This window comes from Lissotriton helveticus, chromosome 5_1, assembly GCF_964261635.1.
Source record: "Lissotriton helveticus chromosome 5_1, aLisHel1.1, whole genome shotgun sequence".
Taxonomy (NCBI): domain Eukaryota; kingdom Metazoa; phylum Chordata; class Amphibia; order Caudata; family Salamandridae; genus Lissotriton; species Lissotriton helveticus.
In genome coordinates this window covers 10,214,459-10,232,148 of record NC_136065.1, presented here as the reverse complement: position 1 = coordinate 10,232,148, position 17,690 = coordinate 10,214,459, and the positions used below count along the sequence as shown (strand labels likewise).

The 17,690-nt window shown below is 54.3% G+C and overlaps 2 protein-coding genes across 2 annotated transcripts in view; both read left to right on the top strand.

Moving 5' to 3' along the window:
• The window catches only part of LOC144754057 (saoe class I histocompatibility antigen, A alpha chain-like), a 1,371,606-nt gene that overhangs the window by 316,545 nt on the left and 1,037,371 nt on the right, over positions 1-17,690 (top strand). The window lies entirely within an intron of this gene.
• The window catches only part of LOC144754059 (major histocompatibility complex class I-related protein 1-like), a 111,399-nt gene continuing 109,523 nt past the window's right edge, over positions 15,815-17,690 (top strand). Inside the window, exon 1 of the mRNA XM_078641577.1 lies at positions 15,815-15,976. Within this exon, the coding sequence (XP_078497703.1) occupies positions 15,913-15,976 (64 nt within the window). The 5' untranslated portion in view covers positions 15,815-15,912. The remainder of the gene's footprint in view (positions 15,977-17,690) is intronic.

Below are 17,690 nucleotides of genomic sequence, written 5' to 3'. Positions count from 1 at the left end.
GCCCAGGCTGCAGAATTGATCGCGCTAACAAGAGCGTGCGTTTTAGCTAAGGGAAAGAGAGTGAATGTGTTCACAGATAGTCAGTACGCGTTCGGCGTGGCCCATAGTTTTGGCCGTTTGTGGAAAGAGAGAGGTTTCATTACGTCCCATGGGACTAAGATTCAACATGGTCAGCTAGTTAATGACTTGTTGGAATCTCTAACCTTACCGACTGAAGTTGCGATTGTGAAATGCAGTGCTCATAAAGCAATCACGGATGATGTTGGTCGTGGGAATGCTTTTGCTGATGAGACTGCAAAACAGACAGCTAGAAATATGATGAGTAGAATGTATGTTGCAACGTCTGCAAGATGGATTTCTGAGTCTGGAATGTGTGAGAACACAGTGGAAAGCGTGAAAGAAATTCAGAAAGAGGCGACTGAGGAGGAAAAACTTGCATGGAGAGAGAGCACGGGTAAATTGGACTCGAGTGGGTGTTGGATTGACTTGTCGGAACAACAGCGTTGGATGTTGCCTGATGCGTATGTGCTTGCAGTAGTAACGATGGCACATGGAACAGCGCACATCAGTTCAAAAGGAATTTGTAAGATGTTGGCTCCGGTCTGGAAGAATGATGGGATTAGTAAGTGTGCAGAGAGAGTGGTGAGAAATTGTATGGTATGCTTGATGCATAATCCTGGCAAGGGAATCCCCACACCTGCAGGTCACTTCGCTCCTCCTTCCTGCCCCTTTGAAGTGATCCAGCTAGACTTCATTCACATGGATCGTTGCAATAATCTGAAATACGTCCTAGTGGTAGTTTGTGCTTTCTCCAGATGGATCGAAGCATACCCACTGAAGGACAATACTGCCTTATCCACTGCCAAAATTCTTCTTAAAGAATACTTCCCCAGATACGGAATGCCACGGATTGTATGGTCAGACAACGGAAGTGAGTTCGTAGGGAAAGTTATGCAGAGTGTGTGTGCCGGCCTAGGGATTAGACAGAAGTTTCATAGTGCGAATCATCCCCAGTCCGCGGGTTTAGTCGAGGGTTACAATGGCACCCTTAAACTGAAACTTGCTAAGATACAAGCATCCACGGGTTTGTCCTGGCCAGACGCATTGCCTTTGGCTTTGCTATCAACAAGAGCAACCGTACATTCTAGAGTAGGGCTTAGTCCTTATGAAATAGTTTTTGGCCGCCCTGCAAATGTTTGGGGGGTACCTAGACCGAAAGAATTTAAGCAGCTGGAATACCCAATGTTAATTGATTACCTCTTCGACTTGACTGCTAAATTGAGTCTTATTCACCAACAGGTTTTCGATGCATTGCCAAAGCCACCGGAGAGTCCAGGCCATCAGCTGAAACCGGGTGATCAGGTGGTCATCAAAAATTTTGCAAGAACAAAAAATCTTCAGCCCAGATTTATTGGCCCTTTCCAAGTCCTGCTAGCAACGAGAACTGCTATTCGTGTGGCCGGAAGAAAAAACTGGATCCATACGACACATGCTAAACGTGTGCCTCTGCCACTTCCTTACGACAACTGGGTAAAGAAAGGAATCGGTACCTCTGAAACGGAACAAATCCCCAGGTTCATACCTTTCAGCGATGCAGAACTAATCACGGATTCACCAAATTCTGACTCTCCTCCTGAAACTGCTCTTTTGAACCCTGAACATTTGTCATCCACACCCAACGAACATTTGCCATCTGCACCAAAGGAACATTTGCCATCTGCGAACGTGAACATTGCAACGTCAGCTGAAAATACATTGTTTCCAGATCAGACAGCTCCTGCAAAACTGAGATACAACTTACGTTCTCGCAATATGGACAAATAAAGCAGGAAACTGCCTATTTTCAAATTTGAATTTGCTATACATTGCCTCCAGCCAGGAAGTTTGCTAATACCTTGTATTGTTTCTTTTTGTTTTAAAATTGCCTTGCCGTCTGGGTAGCCGTAGGGTCGTGGCTGTGTACCTAGTTGAATCTGCGGGGGTCAGACACAAGGTCGATCTTTCTGTTGGTTCTGGGAACTCCCAGGGCTGATAGAGGCATTTTCATCTACGTACACATCATCAGTGGTCGCGAACGGTCGTAGAAGATGGAGCTTCCTGAGCTGCTACGAGAAAATGTAATTTATGTTCGCAGAAATAGACTGTACAGAATACTTCACAGCAAATGCTTTCTAATGCAATGTGCAGTTACATTTTTAATTGTTTTGATAACGTTGGTGGGTGGAATCGTCTTTGGTGTACATTTGATTTTTATGCCAGTAACCACAGTACCTCCCCTTGATCCTACTACTTCAACTGTTTCTTCTATGCATTCTTTTCACTCATTCCCTGAACACGAACAAGCTCGACGCTCAGAATTTATTAACAATACATTTGTACAGCTCTTGCATCAACACCAACTGGTAGTTAATACTACAGACTGCTGGGTGTGTGGCTTGATACCTCACACTATGGATAAAGGCATTCCCTATCTAGTCTTGCCTTTTAGCTACAATGGATCATTTCAGGCCTTTCAGACCATTTTTTCATATGCCCTTGAGACCTATCCTCCGCGTCCACCACGGTCCACTAAATACAACTCAGCCAACAAAGCTTTAGTCCAGGGAATTATTGATATGATTAAAGACGTCAATAATACTCCATCTTACCCTAGAGATGAATTACGGGTGTATTTGAGTTGGAACTCTACAGAGTATCGCCTTAGTTTGGGAGAAAGCAAGCGTAAAAGCTCCACTTCAGTTTGGGTCGTGCCTCACCGAGGTCAGGTCTGTTTGCAAGGAAATGGGAGAAATCCGAGAGCTCAGCTAGGGAGGAGTGAGTGCGTTGAGACTTACGTATTTCCGTCTAACTCCTCCCCTGCCTTTCTGACTGCTAGGGGTACCTACTTCATCTGTCAGGACAGAGCATATACGTGGCTGCCTGCTGACTTTTCAGGTTCATGTTATATTGCTCGATTGTTACCTCCGACATACACTGCTTCTTCAGATTATCACAAAACCAGAGTAGCAAGAGGTGTCTTCAGCAAGGAAGATACCGCTGGTCAAGAAGCTGGAGACTTCTTCAAAGGTTTCCTTCCGTTTTGGGGGCCTATGGCCAACAGTAGAAATCTACGTCAACTAACACGGGTAGTTGAATCTACTATTACAGAAACTGCTGGTGCCCTTAGTAACTTAACAGCTGAGCTTCAGGCGGATCGTCTCATGACGTTGCAGAACCGTATGGTTCTAGACGTAATACTTGCAGATCGAGGTGGGGTATGCAGAATGATCCAATCGAGCTGCTGTGTCTTTATTCCAAATAATGCTCCAACTGTCTATGAAGCAATCTCTAAGCTACACAAGATTTCCGACTCTATACACGTAGACAAGGGAAACTGGTCCTTCATGGAGTGGTTTTGGACTCTGGTATCAGCGTGGGGATGGAAGGTTCTGATGGTCATTGGTATCATCCTAGTATTTCTGTTCTCGTGCTGCCTTATTATCCAATGTGGTCCCGCCTTGTGTAGTCTCTGTGCTGCAACCTGTTTCAGAAAACCACCTACATTAGGAGAAAAGGCACGAGACAGGATGATGATACAACAACATGTCGCTGACCTAATGAGCATAGAATTAGACTCTGACTCTGACATAGACTGAGTAATTGCCTATGTAAGGGCAAAAGGAGGGTCTGAGGTTCCGTGACGATTTTATTCGTGTTTGTAATCATTGTCGTAAATACATAATTTTGGTATCAGTAAACCGCAAATGATCCATTTAGTATATCCTGGTGTTTTCGCTATGCTACGAGCAAGAGCACTCCTGTTACCAACACATTTGTGATTTACCCATGGCATCCATCTTAGAACACGGAAGCCATTTTGTATTCCTTGCCCTCACATAGTCAATGGACACGCAATGATCTCTCTTTATTAAAGGACACGTAAGCTTTAACCGGCGATTCACCTTGCTAGTGACACGTGCACCTTAGGCCAGCAACGCTGTGGCAGCATGACTCGGCAAGAGCTGCCTCCCCAGCCTGAGGCCAGTCCTGCTATACTGGTTCTTGTGTTCGTTGGCCTGACCATGATTAGGCGGCCGAAGCTGGTAACCGTGCCCATTTACGACCCACAAACATTTCTTATCCTGTCTTTCTATCTTCTGCACCTGGCTCTGCTCCTTTCCTTCTGGGCCTTTATTAGGGGGAGGTAACGAAATTTACGATGAGGCGGTCCGGGTCTTGAATGAAGAATTGACATGGGATTATGATGGACTAGTGGGAACCCCTCATTCGTAATGTTTTGACATCAGATACTGTTGACGATTCCTGTGCAACGCCAAATATTTATTGTTTAAGACACGAATGTTTAGAACTGTGGTAACATGTAAAGAATTTGCCTGAAGCCCAATATTTAGTATATAAGGAGCAACCCTCTTTGTACAAATTGAACAGGCTCCTAGATACTGCCCATGTGTAGTTTCTGTGACTTCTGTGTCCCTGCAGTAATAAACCTTTGGTCTTTGACGCCACCATCGAGAAGCCCGTGTTTCTGTTTGTTTGTGCACCAAGACAGGTTGAACTCCGGGGTCTTCGGGTGTTGTCCCTGACACCTCTGGACGGAACCAAAAAGTCCAGAACTCCACCACTGCTGGGGTTCTTGCGGTGCTCGTTCAGCCTGTGAAGAGCTTGATCTTCTCGCCACTGCTGGGGTTCGTGCGGTGCTCGTTCAGCCCATGAAGAGCTTGATCTTCTCGCCACTGCTGGGGTTCGTGCGGTGCTCGTTCAGCCCATGAAGAGCTTGATCTTCTCGCCACTGCTGGGGTTCGTGCGGTGCTCATTCAGCCCATGAAGAGCTTGATCTTCTTGCCACTGCTGGGGTTCTTGCGGTGCTTGTTCAGCCCATGAAGAGCTTGATCTTCTCGCCACTGCTGGGGTTCGTGCGGTGCTCGTTCAGCCTGTGAAGAGCGTGAACTTCTTGCCACTGCTGGGGTTCTTGCAGTGCTTGTTCAGCCCGGCCTTCAGGGTGCTGTTGTACTCAGGGGCGGTGATCTAGGGTAGGGCTGGACTGGCCGTAGCGGGGACCAGGCGATTTTACAGTGGGCTGGAAGTTTGGGGGTCTGTTTTGGCCGCTTGTGTTATAGGGGGCCGGTTTTGCAGCAGTGCTGCAATATCGGCCCCCTGTAACAAAAGCCCCAGTGGTAGTAGTGCTGCTGAACCTGAACCAGCCCTATCAAGCAACTCAACCCGGGGCTGGCTGAGCTTCTTGCCAGGGCTGGTTACGAACCCCAGTCTGGCCATGATCCAGGGCCTGGAGGGATCCCTGAGCTGGTGCTGGCGATAGGGGTCAAGGCCGGGTGGTGGTGGGTGAAGGCGGCGTGCTGGAGCCCGGGGCTGTTCTTGAGCTCGTGCTGGGCACCAGCTATGGGAAGGGGGAAAGCTCAATGCTGTATGGCATGAAGGCACCATAGCCAGTTTAGGGGAATTTGTGCATAGAGGAAAGATAGTCATTGGTTCGGTGCTGTGGGAGAGAGACTAGAGTGGTGAGAGCCAACAAGTCTGCGGTGAGCCGCATGACGGCGTTGATGCGGAGATACTCGGTCAGTCCACTCCTCCTGTTTTTCCAATTACTCGACACCGTGCGGATCCGGGCGCTCTGAATGGGGTCAGATGTCCTCCACGCTTGTTGTCCCGGTTGCCTCAACGCTCCTGGGACCTCAAGACCGGTTTACGGCTCCAGGGCCAGCTCAGCGATGCAAGATGGTGGTATCTGAGGAGTGCAGGGGTGGGGACATCGGGCCGCCTCATTCTCGTTATCCCCGGCTCAGGCAAGTCATAGGCGGGACGGGAGTAACTGGTGCAGCATCAGGGAACCCTGGCCGTTGGTTAAGGATTCAGGCTCAGGTCGCCGTACCGCTGAGAGGGAACAGTATGCAACAAGACAGCAGGGCGGTTGGCCACAGGCACCCAGCAGGGATAACCTCCTGGGCTATTCCACCACTGCTCGGTCTTGACTCCAATCCTCGCCATGTTACTGTGTCGCCCTGGACGCCATTCTGGGCTCTGACGGTGTCTCCCTGGACGCTGTTCTGGGCTCTGTCCACAGCTGCTTTCAGCCTGAAGGATCACAAGATCGATGCCTTCTGTTCCTGGGGGCGGTGGCTCGATAGGGGGGTGGGGGGGGCTACTATGTGATTTTACACCAAATGGAGATCCCAAACGCGGGATACTGCCTTGCACCCTAGACCGTCCTACTTCACATCTGCCCCCCCCAGCACCCCACCGGGGGAGGGCTTCTCTCCCTGCTACCCTCCTTCTTTCTGCCCTTGCCCCATCTCATCTGCACTTCAGCTCCTCACTTCCACATTGCTATGCGGTAACCACAGTGATCATGTCACAGGCTTCTAAGCGCTAAAAGAGCTGAGGAAACAGAAGGCGCAAAACTTTTTTTTTTTAGTTAGTGTATATCGTGAAATCGACCCAAGGGAGCGCTTTCCATGAGCGCTAGTCACAGACCTTTAACAACCCGATTCTTACAAAATTTTTGATGATTAAAGACGATTTTTAGGAGGACGGCCTCAACACGCAGCATCTGCTAGTAACGCGGTAAGGCTGCTTGTGTGCAATGTGGTGCGATCTATCTGAAGAAAAATAAACTTTTTGGGTGTTTATTGCAAGAAGTTGAGTTCTTCGAGCTGTGGAGTATTGGGTCACCTCAGTATATGATCGTGCAATTGGCTCAGGCAGAATCACGTGACTGCACCTTCCAGCGGGGCTATCTTTTCTGTGCATTACATACAGGTTAAACATTTACAGGGTAAGTAAGTGTGCACATGTCTTCTCCCTCTAGAAAGGTGGAATGCTACCCCCACCGCCAGAACTGGCTGGGGGTAGTATTCCAAAGTGTTTGACACCAAACACGACATGTTTTAATAAAGTCAAACCAAAGTTAGCATTAACCGCGAGGATTATAATGCATTTAAGAGTATATGGTATGGCTATATTATAGAACAGCTATAAGGGGATATTTCCGAAAGCTGCAGAGGGGCTCAGCTCATGCTAGGGCACCCTCTCACATAAAACTAAGCACTATACCTCCAGGATTGTTAAGGCCTGCCATAGGAGTGACTTATTATTATTATTATTATGCTGTTTTGTTACGCGCTCAATTACTGCCGGAGTATCCTGGCGCGAAATGAGAAGGAAAGAACAGAAAAAGAGGAGTCAACTATAAGGAACAGCTAAAAGGCCAACCTGAACAGATGGGTTTTCAAAGCTTTTTTAAACAGACCAAAGTTCAGGGTAGATCGCAAGAATAATGGAAGGTCATTCCAGGCAGAAGCGGCCTTCACCGCAACCGACTGCCCTCCCAGCCGGGAACGCCGGAAACGTGGGACCTGCAGCAGATGGTGAGCAGCAGAACGCAGCGGTCTGTTGGGACAGTAACAGCTAAATCGTTTCATCAAATAGGCAGGACCATGGCCGTTTATAGCTTTATGAGCCAGTGTAAGAATTTTAAAGATGATCCGTTGTGGAACTGGCAACCAGTGCAATCTCTGCAAATGGTTCTTTACGCTCACACGGCTGGAGATATTACATAGAAGTCTGGCGGTAGCATTTTGGATTACTTGGAGACGCCACACCAGATAGGCCGGGGAGCCGCTCAGCAAGGCGTTGGCATAATCAAGGCGCGAGAGAATTAATGCCCTCACTACTGACTCTCTTGCTGTGGAAGGAAGATAAGGAAAAAACTTCCGTAGAGCTTTAAGGGTCCCAAAGCAACCCCCCGTCAGTTTCTTAATGTGCGCCTCGAACCGGAGGTCTTCTCCGAACCAGACCCCCAAATTCTTGGCGGGAACATTAACTGAGCAGGGCATCGGAAAGCCAACCGGCCAAAGTAATTCTCTAAAGCTAGGGGGAAAATGACTTATAGGTTACTATGTGTCTATATGTAAAGGTAGATATAGGTATACTATATCTAAGTAAGGGGTGCTTACACCACCTTACCAGGCTGCAAGTGCAGACCTGTGGTGCCATTTTGGAAGGCATCCCAGGGGCGGCATAATACCTGCTTCAGCCCCTGGTAGGCCTCTGGGGTACCTATGCCCTTGGTACCTAAGGTACCACATACTAGGGGCTCACAACGTAACTCAGTAACCAATCTGGAGTGTACCTATAGTACATGCAATCAATTTAGAGAGAGAACAGCTAGGTTGTGGGCCTGATTAGCAGGGCCCCATCCAGACTAATGTTGATAAACCAGTGAATCACAGCAAAAAGTGGGGGTATCCACAGGAAGCAGATTCTACTCTCCTACACACGTCAAGGGTGAGGGACAGGCGCTGTAGTACATGTCAAGCGCAATGGACCGGCGCTGTAGAGTACACCTCAAGGGCGAGGGACAGGCGCTGTAGAGTACACGTCAAGGGCAAGCGACAGGCGCTGTAGAGCACTCGCCAAGGGCGAGTGACAGGCGCTGCAGAGTACATGTCAAGGGCGAGGGGCAGGCGCTGTAGAGTACACGTCAAGGGTGAGGGACAGGCGCTGTACAGTACACGTCAAGGGCGAGGGACAGGCGCTGCAGAGTACACGTCAAGGGCGAGGGGCAGGCGCCATCGAGCACACGTCAAGGGCGAGGGACAGGTGCCGTAGAATACACGTCAAGGGTGAGGGACAGGTGCTGTAGAGTACACGTCAAGGGACAGGGATAGGCGCCATCGAGCACACGTCAAGGGCGAGGACAGGCGCCGTAGAGTACACGTCAAGGGCGAGGGACAGGCGCCGTAGAGTACACGTCAAGGGCGAGGGACAGGCGCCGTAGAGTACACGTCAGGGGCGAGGGACAGGTGCTGTAGAGTACACATCAGGGGCGAGGGACAGGCACTGTAGAGTACACATCAGGGGCGAGGGACAGGTGCTGTGGAGTACACATCAGGGGCGAGGGACAGGCGCTGTGGCGTACACATCAGGGGCGAGGGACAGGCGCTGTAGAGTACACATCAAGGGTGAGGGACAGGCGCTGTACAGTACACGTCAAGGGCGAGGGACAGGCGCTGCAGAGTACACGTCAAGGGCGAGGGGCAGGCGCCATCGAGCACACGTCAAGGGCGAGGGACAGGCGCCGTAGAATACACGTCAAGGGTGAGGGACAGGTGCTGTAGAGTACACGTCAAGGGACAGGGATAGGCGCCATCGAGCACACGCCAAAGGCGAGGACAGGCGCCGTAGAGTACACGTCAAGGGCGAGGGACAGGCGCCGTAGAGTACACGTCAAGGGCGAGGGACAGGCGCCGTAGAGTACACGTCAGGGGCGAGGGACAGGTGCTGTAGAGTACACATCAGGGGCGAGGGACAGGCACTGTAGAGTACACATCAGGGGCGAGGGACAGGTGCTGTAGAGTACACTTCAAGGGCGAGGGACAGGTGCTGTAGAGTACACATCAGGGGCGAGGGACAGGCGCTGTAGAGTACACATCAGGGGCGAGGGACAGGTGCTGTGGAGTACACATCAGGGGCGAGGGACAGGCGCTGTAGAGTACACATCAGGGGCGAGGGACAGGTGCTGTGGAGTACACATCAGGGGAGAGGGACAGGCACTGTAGAGTACACATCAGGGGCGAGGGACAGGTGCTGTAGAGTACACTTCAAGGGCGAGGGATAGGTGCTGTAGAGTACACATCAGGGGCGAGGGACAGACGCTGCAGAGTACACGTCAAGGGCGAGGGCAGGCGCCATCGAGCACACGTCAAGGGCGAGGGACAGGCGCCGTAGAATACACGTCAAGGGTGAGGGACAGGTGCTGTAGAGTACACGTCAAGGGACAGGGATAGGCGCCATCGAGCACACGTCAAGGGCGAGGACAGGCGCCGTAGAGTACACGTCAAGGGCGAGGGACAGGCGCCGTAGAGTACACGTCAAGGGCGAGGGACAGGCGCCGTAGAGTACACGTCAGGGGCGAGGGACAGGTGCTGTAGAGTACACATCAGGGGCGAGGGACAGGCACTGTAGAGTACACATCAGGGGCGAGGGACAGGCACTGTAGAGTACACATCAGGGGCGAGGGACAGGTGCTGTAGAGTACACTTCAAGGGCGAGGGACAGGTGCTGTAGAGTACACATCAGGGGCGAGGGACAGGCGCTGTAGAGTACACATCAGGGGCGAGGGACAGGTGCTGTGGAGTACACATCAGGGGCGAGGGACAGGCGCTGTAGAGTACACATCAGGGGCGAGGGACAGGCACTGTAGAGTACACATCAGGGGCGAGGGACAGGTGCTGTAGAGTACACTTCAAGGGTGAGGGACAGGCACTGTAGAGTACACATCAGGGGCGAGGGACAGGCACTGTAGAGTACACATCAGGGGCGAGGGACAGGTGCTGTAGAGTACACTTCAAGGGCGAGGGACAGGTGCTGTAGAGTACACATCAGGGGCGAGGGACAGGCGCTGTAGAGTACACATCAGGGGCGAGGGACAGGTGCTGTAGAGTACACGTCAGGGGCGAGGGACAGGCGCTGTAGAGTACACATCAGGGGCGAGGGACAGGTGCTGTGGAGTACACATCAGGGGCGAGGGACAGGCACTGTAGAGTACACATCAGGGGCGAGGGACAGGTGCTGTAGAGTACACTTCAAGGGCGAGGGACAGGCGCTGTAGAGTACACATCAGGGGCGAGGGACAGGCGCTGCAGAGTACACGTCAAGGGCGAGGGGCAGGCGCCATCGAGCACACGTCAAGGGCGAGGGACAGGCGCCTTAGAATACACGTCAAGGGTGAGGGACAGGTGCTGTAGAGTACACGTCAAGGGACAGGGATAGGCGCCATCGAGCACACGTCAAGGGCGAGGACAGGCGCCGTAGAGTACATGTCAAGGGCGAGGGACAGGCGCCGTAGAGTACACGTCAAGGGCGAGGGACAGGCGCCGTAGAGTACACGTCAGGGGCGAGGGACAGGTGCTGTAGAGTACACATCAGGGGCGAGGGACAGGCACTGTAGAGTACACATCAGGGGCGAGGGACAGGTGCTGTGGAGTACACATCAGGGGCGAGGGACAGGCGCTGTGGCGTACACATCAGGGGCGAGGGACAGGCGCTGTAGAGTACACATCAGGGGCGAGGGACAGGCGCTGTACAGTACACGTCAAGGGCGAGGGACAGGCGCTGCAGAGTACACGTCAAGGGCGAGGGGCAGGCGCCATCGAGCACACGTCAAGGGCGAGGGACAGGCACTGTAGAGTACACATCAGGGGCGAGGGACAGGTGCTGTAGAGTACACTTCAAGGGCGAGGGACAGGTGCTGTAGAGTACACATCAGGGGCGAGGGACAGGCGCTGTAGAGTACACATCAGGGGCGAGGGACAGGTGCTGTGGAGTACACATCAGGGGCGAGGGACAGGCGCTGTAGAGTACACATCAGGGGCGAGGGACAGGTGCTGTGGAGTACACATCAGGGGCGAGGGACAGGCACTGTAGAGTACACATCAGGGGCGAGGGACAGGTGCTGTAGAGTACACTTCAAGGGCGAGGGACAGGCGCTGTAGAGTACACATCAGGGGCGAGGGACAGGCGCTGTAGAGTACACATCAGGGGCGAGGGACAGGTGCTGTAGAGTACACGTCAGGGGCGAGGGACAGGCGCTGTAGAGTACACATCAGGGGCGAGGGACAGGTGCTGTGGAGTACACATCAGGGGCGAGGGACAGGCGCTGTAGAGTACACATCAGGGGCAAGGGACAGGTGCTGTGGAGTACACATCAGGGGCGAGGGACAGGCACTGTAGAGTACACATCAGGGGCGAGGGACAGGTGCTGTAGAGTACACTTCAAGGGCGAGGGACAGGCGCTGTAGAGTACACATCAGGGGCGAGGGACAGGCGCTGCAGAGTACACGTCAAGGGCGAGGGGCAGGCGCCATCGAGCACACGTCAAGGGCGAGGGACAGGCGCCGTAGAATACACGTCAAGGGTGAGGGACAGGTGCTGTAGAGTACACGTCAAGGGACAGGGATAGGCGCCATCGAGCACACGTCAAGGGCGAGGACAGGCGCCGTAGAGTACCCGTCAAGGGCGAGGGACAGGCGCCGTAGAGTACACGTCAAGGGCGAGGGACAGGCGCCGTAGAGTACACGTCAGGGGCGAGGGACAGGTGCTGTAGAGTACACATCAGGGGCGAGGGACAGGCACTGTAGAGTACACATCAGGGTCGAGGGACAGGTGCTGTGGAGTACACATCAGGGGCGAGGGACAGGCGCTGTGGCGTACACATCAGGGGCGAGGGACAGGCGCTGTAGAGTACACGTCAAGGGTGAGGGACAGGCGCTGTACAGTACACGTCAAGGGCGAGGGACAGGCGCTGCAGAGTACACGTCAAGGGCGAGGGGCAGGGGGCAGGCGCCATCGAGCACACGTCAAGGGCGAGGGACAGGCGCCGTAGAATACACGTCAAGGGTGAGGGACAGGTGCTGTAGAGTACACGTCAAGGGACAGGGATAGGCGCCATCGAGCACACGTCAAGGGCGAGGACAGGCGCCGTAGAGTACATGTCAAGGGCGAGGGACAGGCGCCGTAGAGTACACGTCAAGGGCGAGGGACAGGCGCCGTAGAGTACACGTCAGGGGCGAGGGACAGGTGCTGTAGAGTACACATCAGGGGCGAGGGACAGGCACTGTAGAGTACACATCAGGGGCGAGGGACAGGCACTGTAGAGTACACATCAGGGGCGAGGGACAGGTGCTGTAGAGTACACTTCAAGGGCGAGGGACAGGTGCTGTAGAGTACACATCAGGGGCGAGGGACAGGCGCTGTAGAGTACACATCAGGGGCGAGGGACAGGTGCTGTGGAGTACACATCAGGGGCGAGGGACAGGCGCTGTAGAGTACACATCAGGGGCGAGGGACAGGTGCTGTGGAGTACACATCAGGGGCGAGGGACAGGCACTGTAGAGTACACATCAGGGGCGAGGGACAGGTGCTGTAGAGTACACTTCAAGGGCGAGGGACAGGTGCTGTAGAGTACACATCAGGGGCGAGGGACAGGCGCTGCAGAGTACACGTCAAGGGCGAGGGGCAGGCGCCATCGAGCACACGTCAAGGGCGAGGGACAGGCGCCGTAGAATACACGTCAAGGGTGAGGGACAGGTGCTGTAGAGTACACGTCAAGGGACAGGGATAGGTGCCATCGAGCACACGTCAAGGGCGAGGACAGGCGCCGTAGAGTACATGTCAAGGGCGAGGGACAGGCGCCGTAGAGTACACGTCAAGGGCGAGGGACAGGCGCCGTAGAGTACACGTCAGGGGCGAGGGACAGGTGCTGTAGAGTACACATCAGGGGCGAGGGACAGGCACTGTAGAGTACACATCAGGGGCGAGGGACAGGTGCTGTAGAGTACACTTCAAGGGCGAGGGACAGGTGCTGTAGAGTACACATCAGGGGCGAGGGACAGGCGCTGTAGAGTACACATCAGGGGCGAGGGACAGGTGCTGTGGAGTACACATCAGGGGCGAGGGACAGGCGCTGTAGAGTACACATCAGGGGCGAGGGACAGGTGCTGTGGAGTAAACATCAGGGGCGAGGGACAGGCGCCGTAGAGTACACGTCAGGGGCGAGGGACAGGTGCTGTAGAGTACACATCAGGGGCGAGGGACAGGCGCTGTAGAGTACACATCAGGGGCGAGGGACAGGTGCTGTAGAGTACACTTCAAGGGCGAGGGACAGGTGCTGTAGAGTACACATCAGGGGCTAGGGACAGGCGCTGTAGAGTACACATCAGGGGCGAGGGACAGGTGCTGTGGAGTACACATCAGGGGCGAGGGACAGGCGCTGTAGAGTACACATCAGGGGCGAGGGACAGGTGCTGTGGAGTACACATCAGGGGCGAGGGACAGGCGCTGTAGAGTACACATCAGGGGCGAGGGACAGGTGCTGTAAAGTACACTTCAAGGGCGAGGGACAGGCGCTGTAGAGTACACATCAGGGGCGAGGGACAGGCGCTGTAGAGTACACATCAGGGGCGAGGGACAGGTGCTGTGGAGTACACATCAGGGGCGAGGGACAGGCGCTGTAGAGTACACATCAGGGGCGAGGGACAGGTGCTGTAGAGTACACTTCAAGGGCGAGGGACAGGCGCTGTAGAGTACACATCAGGGGCGAGGGACAGGCGCTGTAGAGTACACATCAGGGGCGAGGGACAGGCGCTGTGGAGTACACGTCAGGGGCGAGGGACAGGCGCTGTGGAGTACACATCAGGGGCGAGGGACAGGTGCTGTGGAGTACACATCAGGGGCGAGGGACAGGCGCTGTAGAGTACACATCAGGGGCGAGGGACAGGTGCTGTAGAGTACACTTCAAGGGCGAGGGACAGGCGCTGTAGAGTACACATCAGGGGCGAGGGACAGGCGCTGTAGAGTACACATCAGGGGCGAGGGACAGGCGCTGTGGAGTACACGTCAGGGGCGAGGCACAGGCGCTGTGGAGTACACATCAGGGGCGAGGGACAGGCGCTGTAGAGTACACATCAGGGGCGAGGGACAGGCGCTGTAGAGTACACATCAGGGGCGAGGGACAGGTGCTGTAGAGTACACTTCAAGGGCGAGGGACAGGCACTGTAGAGTACACATCAGGGGCGAGGGACAGGTGCTGTAGAGTACACTTCAAGGGCGAGGGACAGGCGCTGTAGAGTACACTTCAAGGGCGAGGGACAGGCGCTGTAGAGTACACATCAGGGGCGAGGGACAGGCGCAGTAGCGCCCACCCCTCAGCACCAGGGGGCACTGCAGCGCCTTGCTTGTTGTAAAATGTAAGCCAGTTTTCTCCTAACTTTTGAATAGCTGATGCTAGGGTGGCGGCATGCTTCGTGGTAACTATAAGCCTGCCTATCCACAGGGAAATGGTTTTCTGACCATCTTCTTCCCCCCCCCAAGGTTTCCCTTTCAAGATGGAGAAACGTGTGGTCAAGGGCATGGGGGCAGCTGTAGACCATCGGGCAGAGAAAAGAGAGTGTTATTCGCCCTTACAATTGAAATGCTGACCCCCTGCTTCCCAGCAGTCACCCACCAAAACCCGAAAATACCCTGATCTCCTGTCATCGAGGCGCTATCCGTCCGCTGGAGGGCGCTAGAGCACCGCAGGTGAAGCCAACCATTCATCCTACCAGTGCCGGGTCACCAGAGTAGTGGGGGCTGGGGTGGTTACAGACACTTAGTTACATCAGAAGCTTCTAAGCACTAACAGACCTGACGCAAGAGAAGGCGAAAAATCCGCATTTATTGCTGTTTAATTTAGCGCGTAATCGAGCCAAGGAAGCGCTTTACGGGAGCACAGGTCACATTATACAAAATCATCTGCCCAGAATCACAGGGTGCTGAGTCGACGCTGGGACACGAACCTGAATCCCAGTTCCAAGGTCGGCAGCTCTGGCCATACCGACACATCCTCTCCCTCAATCGCTAATAACAGCGACGGATTCGAGGCACTTTAGAGTCTGAGCACAGGCAGAGCTCACCACAGCAACAGAAACAAAGGGAGCGAAACAAATACAGAGCGAGAGTGAGAGAGAGAGAGGGTCAAAACTGGAGGAGGAATAACACAAGTGTAAATGGGGGTGAAATCACTGGGGTCTGCAACAAGGACAGCCAAGGAGGATTCTAAGCACTATAGAAACCTCCCAAAAGGGAACTCAAAAGAAGGAAGAAAACAAAACTTCCGACTCTTTACTTTCACTTTTCCTTGCTCCTTCTAGCTCCTCGCAGCGACGCTCTACCTGGAGAGTGGTGACGCGCTGCTGTTCTGCCTTCTGATTGGTGGGTTCATTCCCCCCTCCCTCCGAGCCGGGGGGGGGGGGGGGGGGAGCTGAGCTGAGATCTTGTGAAGTTCTCACCGGACCTCGGACTCACTGAAGGCTGTGATTATTGCACCCTCGGTGACGTCACTGCTGCCCGCCCCCTATCATGACCTGGGGTGCCCCCCTCCTCCTGCTCCTGGGGGGGCTCTGGCTGCAGCCGACCCGGGCAGGTGAGTGACCTTAGGGGGCGTGAATAGTGTTAGGGAGGTAGTGTATTGGTGTCAGTGTAACACAAGAGAGAGGGCTGTGTGTGGGGATCAGTGTAACACAGGGTGAGGGCTGTGTGTGGGGATCAGTGTAACACGGGGTGAGGGCTGTGTGTGGGGATCAGTGTAACACGGGGTGAGGGCTGTGTGTGGGGATCAGTGTAACACACGGTGAGGGCTGTGTGTGGGGATCAGTGTAACACAGGGTGAGGGCTGTGTGTGGGGATCAGTGTAACACGGGGTGAGGTCTGTGTGTGGGGATCAGTGTAACACGGGGTGAGGTCTGTGTGTGGGGATCAGTGTAACACAGGGTGAGGGCTGTGTGTGGGGATCAGTGTAACACGGGGTGAGGGCTGTGTGTGGGGATCAGTGTAACACAGGGTGAGGGCTGTGTGTGGGGATCAGTGTAACATGGGGTGAGGGCTGTGTGTGGTGATCAGTGTAACACGGGGTGAGGGCTGTGTGTGGGGATCAGTGTAACACGGGGTGAGGGCTGTGTATTGGTGTCAGTGTAACACAGGGCGAGGGCTGTGTGTGGGGATCAGTGTAACACAGGGTGAGGGCTGTGTGTGGGGATCAGTGTAACACAGGGTGAGGGCTGTGTGTGGGGATCAGTGTAACACAGGGCGAGGGCTGTGTGTGGGGATCAGTGTAACACAGGGTGAGGGCTGTGTGTGGGGATCAGTGTAACACGGGGTGAGGGCTGTGTGTGGGGATCAGTGTAACATGGGGTGAGGGGCTGTGTGTGGGGATCAGTGTAACACAGAGATGGGAGAGGGCTGTGTGTGGGGATCAGTGTAACACGGGGTGAGGGCTGTGTGTGGGGATCAGTGTATCACGGGGTGAGGGGCTGTGTGTGGGGATCAGTGTAACACTGGGTGAGGGCTGTGTGTGGGGATCAGTGTAACACAGAGATGGGAGAGGGCTGTGTGTGGGGATCAGTGTAACACGGGTTGAGGGCTGTGTGTGGGGATCAGTGTAACACCGGGTGAGGGCTGTGTGTGGGGATCAGTGTATCACGGGGTGAGGGGCTGTGTGTGGGGATCAGTGTAACACAGAGATGGGAGAGGGCTGTGTGTGGGGATCAGTGTAACACGGGGTGAGGGCTGTGTGTGGGGATCAGTGTAACACGGGGTGAGGGCTGTGTGTGGGGATCAGTGTAACACGGGGTGGGGGCTGTGTGGGGATCAGTGTAACACGGTGTGAGGGCTGTGTCTGAGGATCAGTGTGACACGGGGTGAGGGCTGTGTGTGGGGATCAGTGTAACACGGGGTGGGGGCTGTGTGGGGATCAGTGTAACACGGGGTGAGGGCTGTGTCTGAGGATCAGTGTAACACAGGGGGAGGGCTGTGTGTGGGGATCAGTGTAACACAGGGTGAGGGCTGTGTGTGGGGATCAGAGTAACACGGGGTGAGGGCTGTGTGTGGTGATCAGTGTAACACGGGGTGAGGGCTGTGTGTGAGGATCAGTGTAACACGGGGAGGGCTGTGTGTGGAGATCAGTGTAACACGGGGTGAGGGCTGTGTGTGGGGATCAGTGTAACACAGGGTGAGGGCTGTGTGTGGTGATCAGTGTAACACGGGGTGAGGGCTGTGTGTGGGGATCAGTGTAACACTGGGTGAGGGCTGTGTGTGGGGATCAGTGTAACACGGGGAGGGCTGTGTGTGGAGATCAGTGT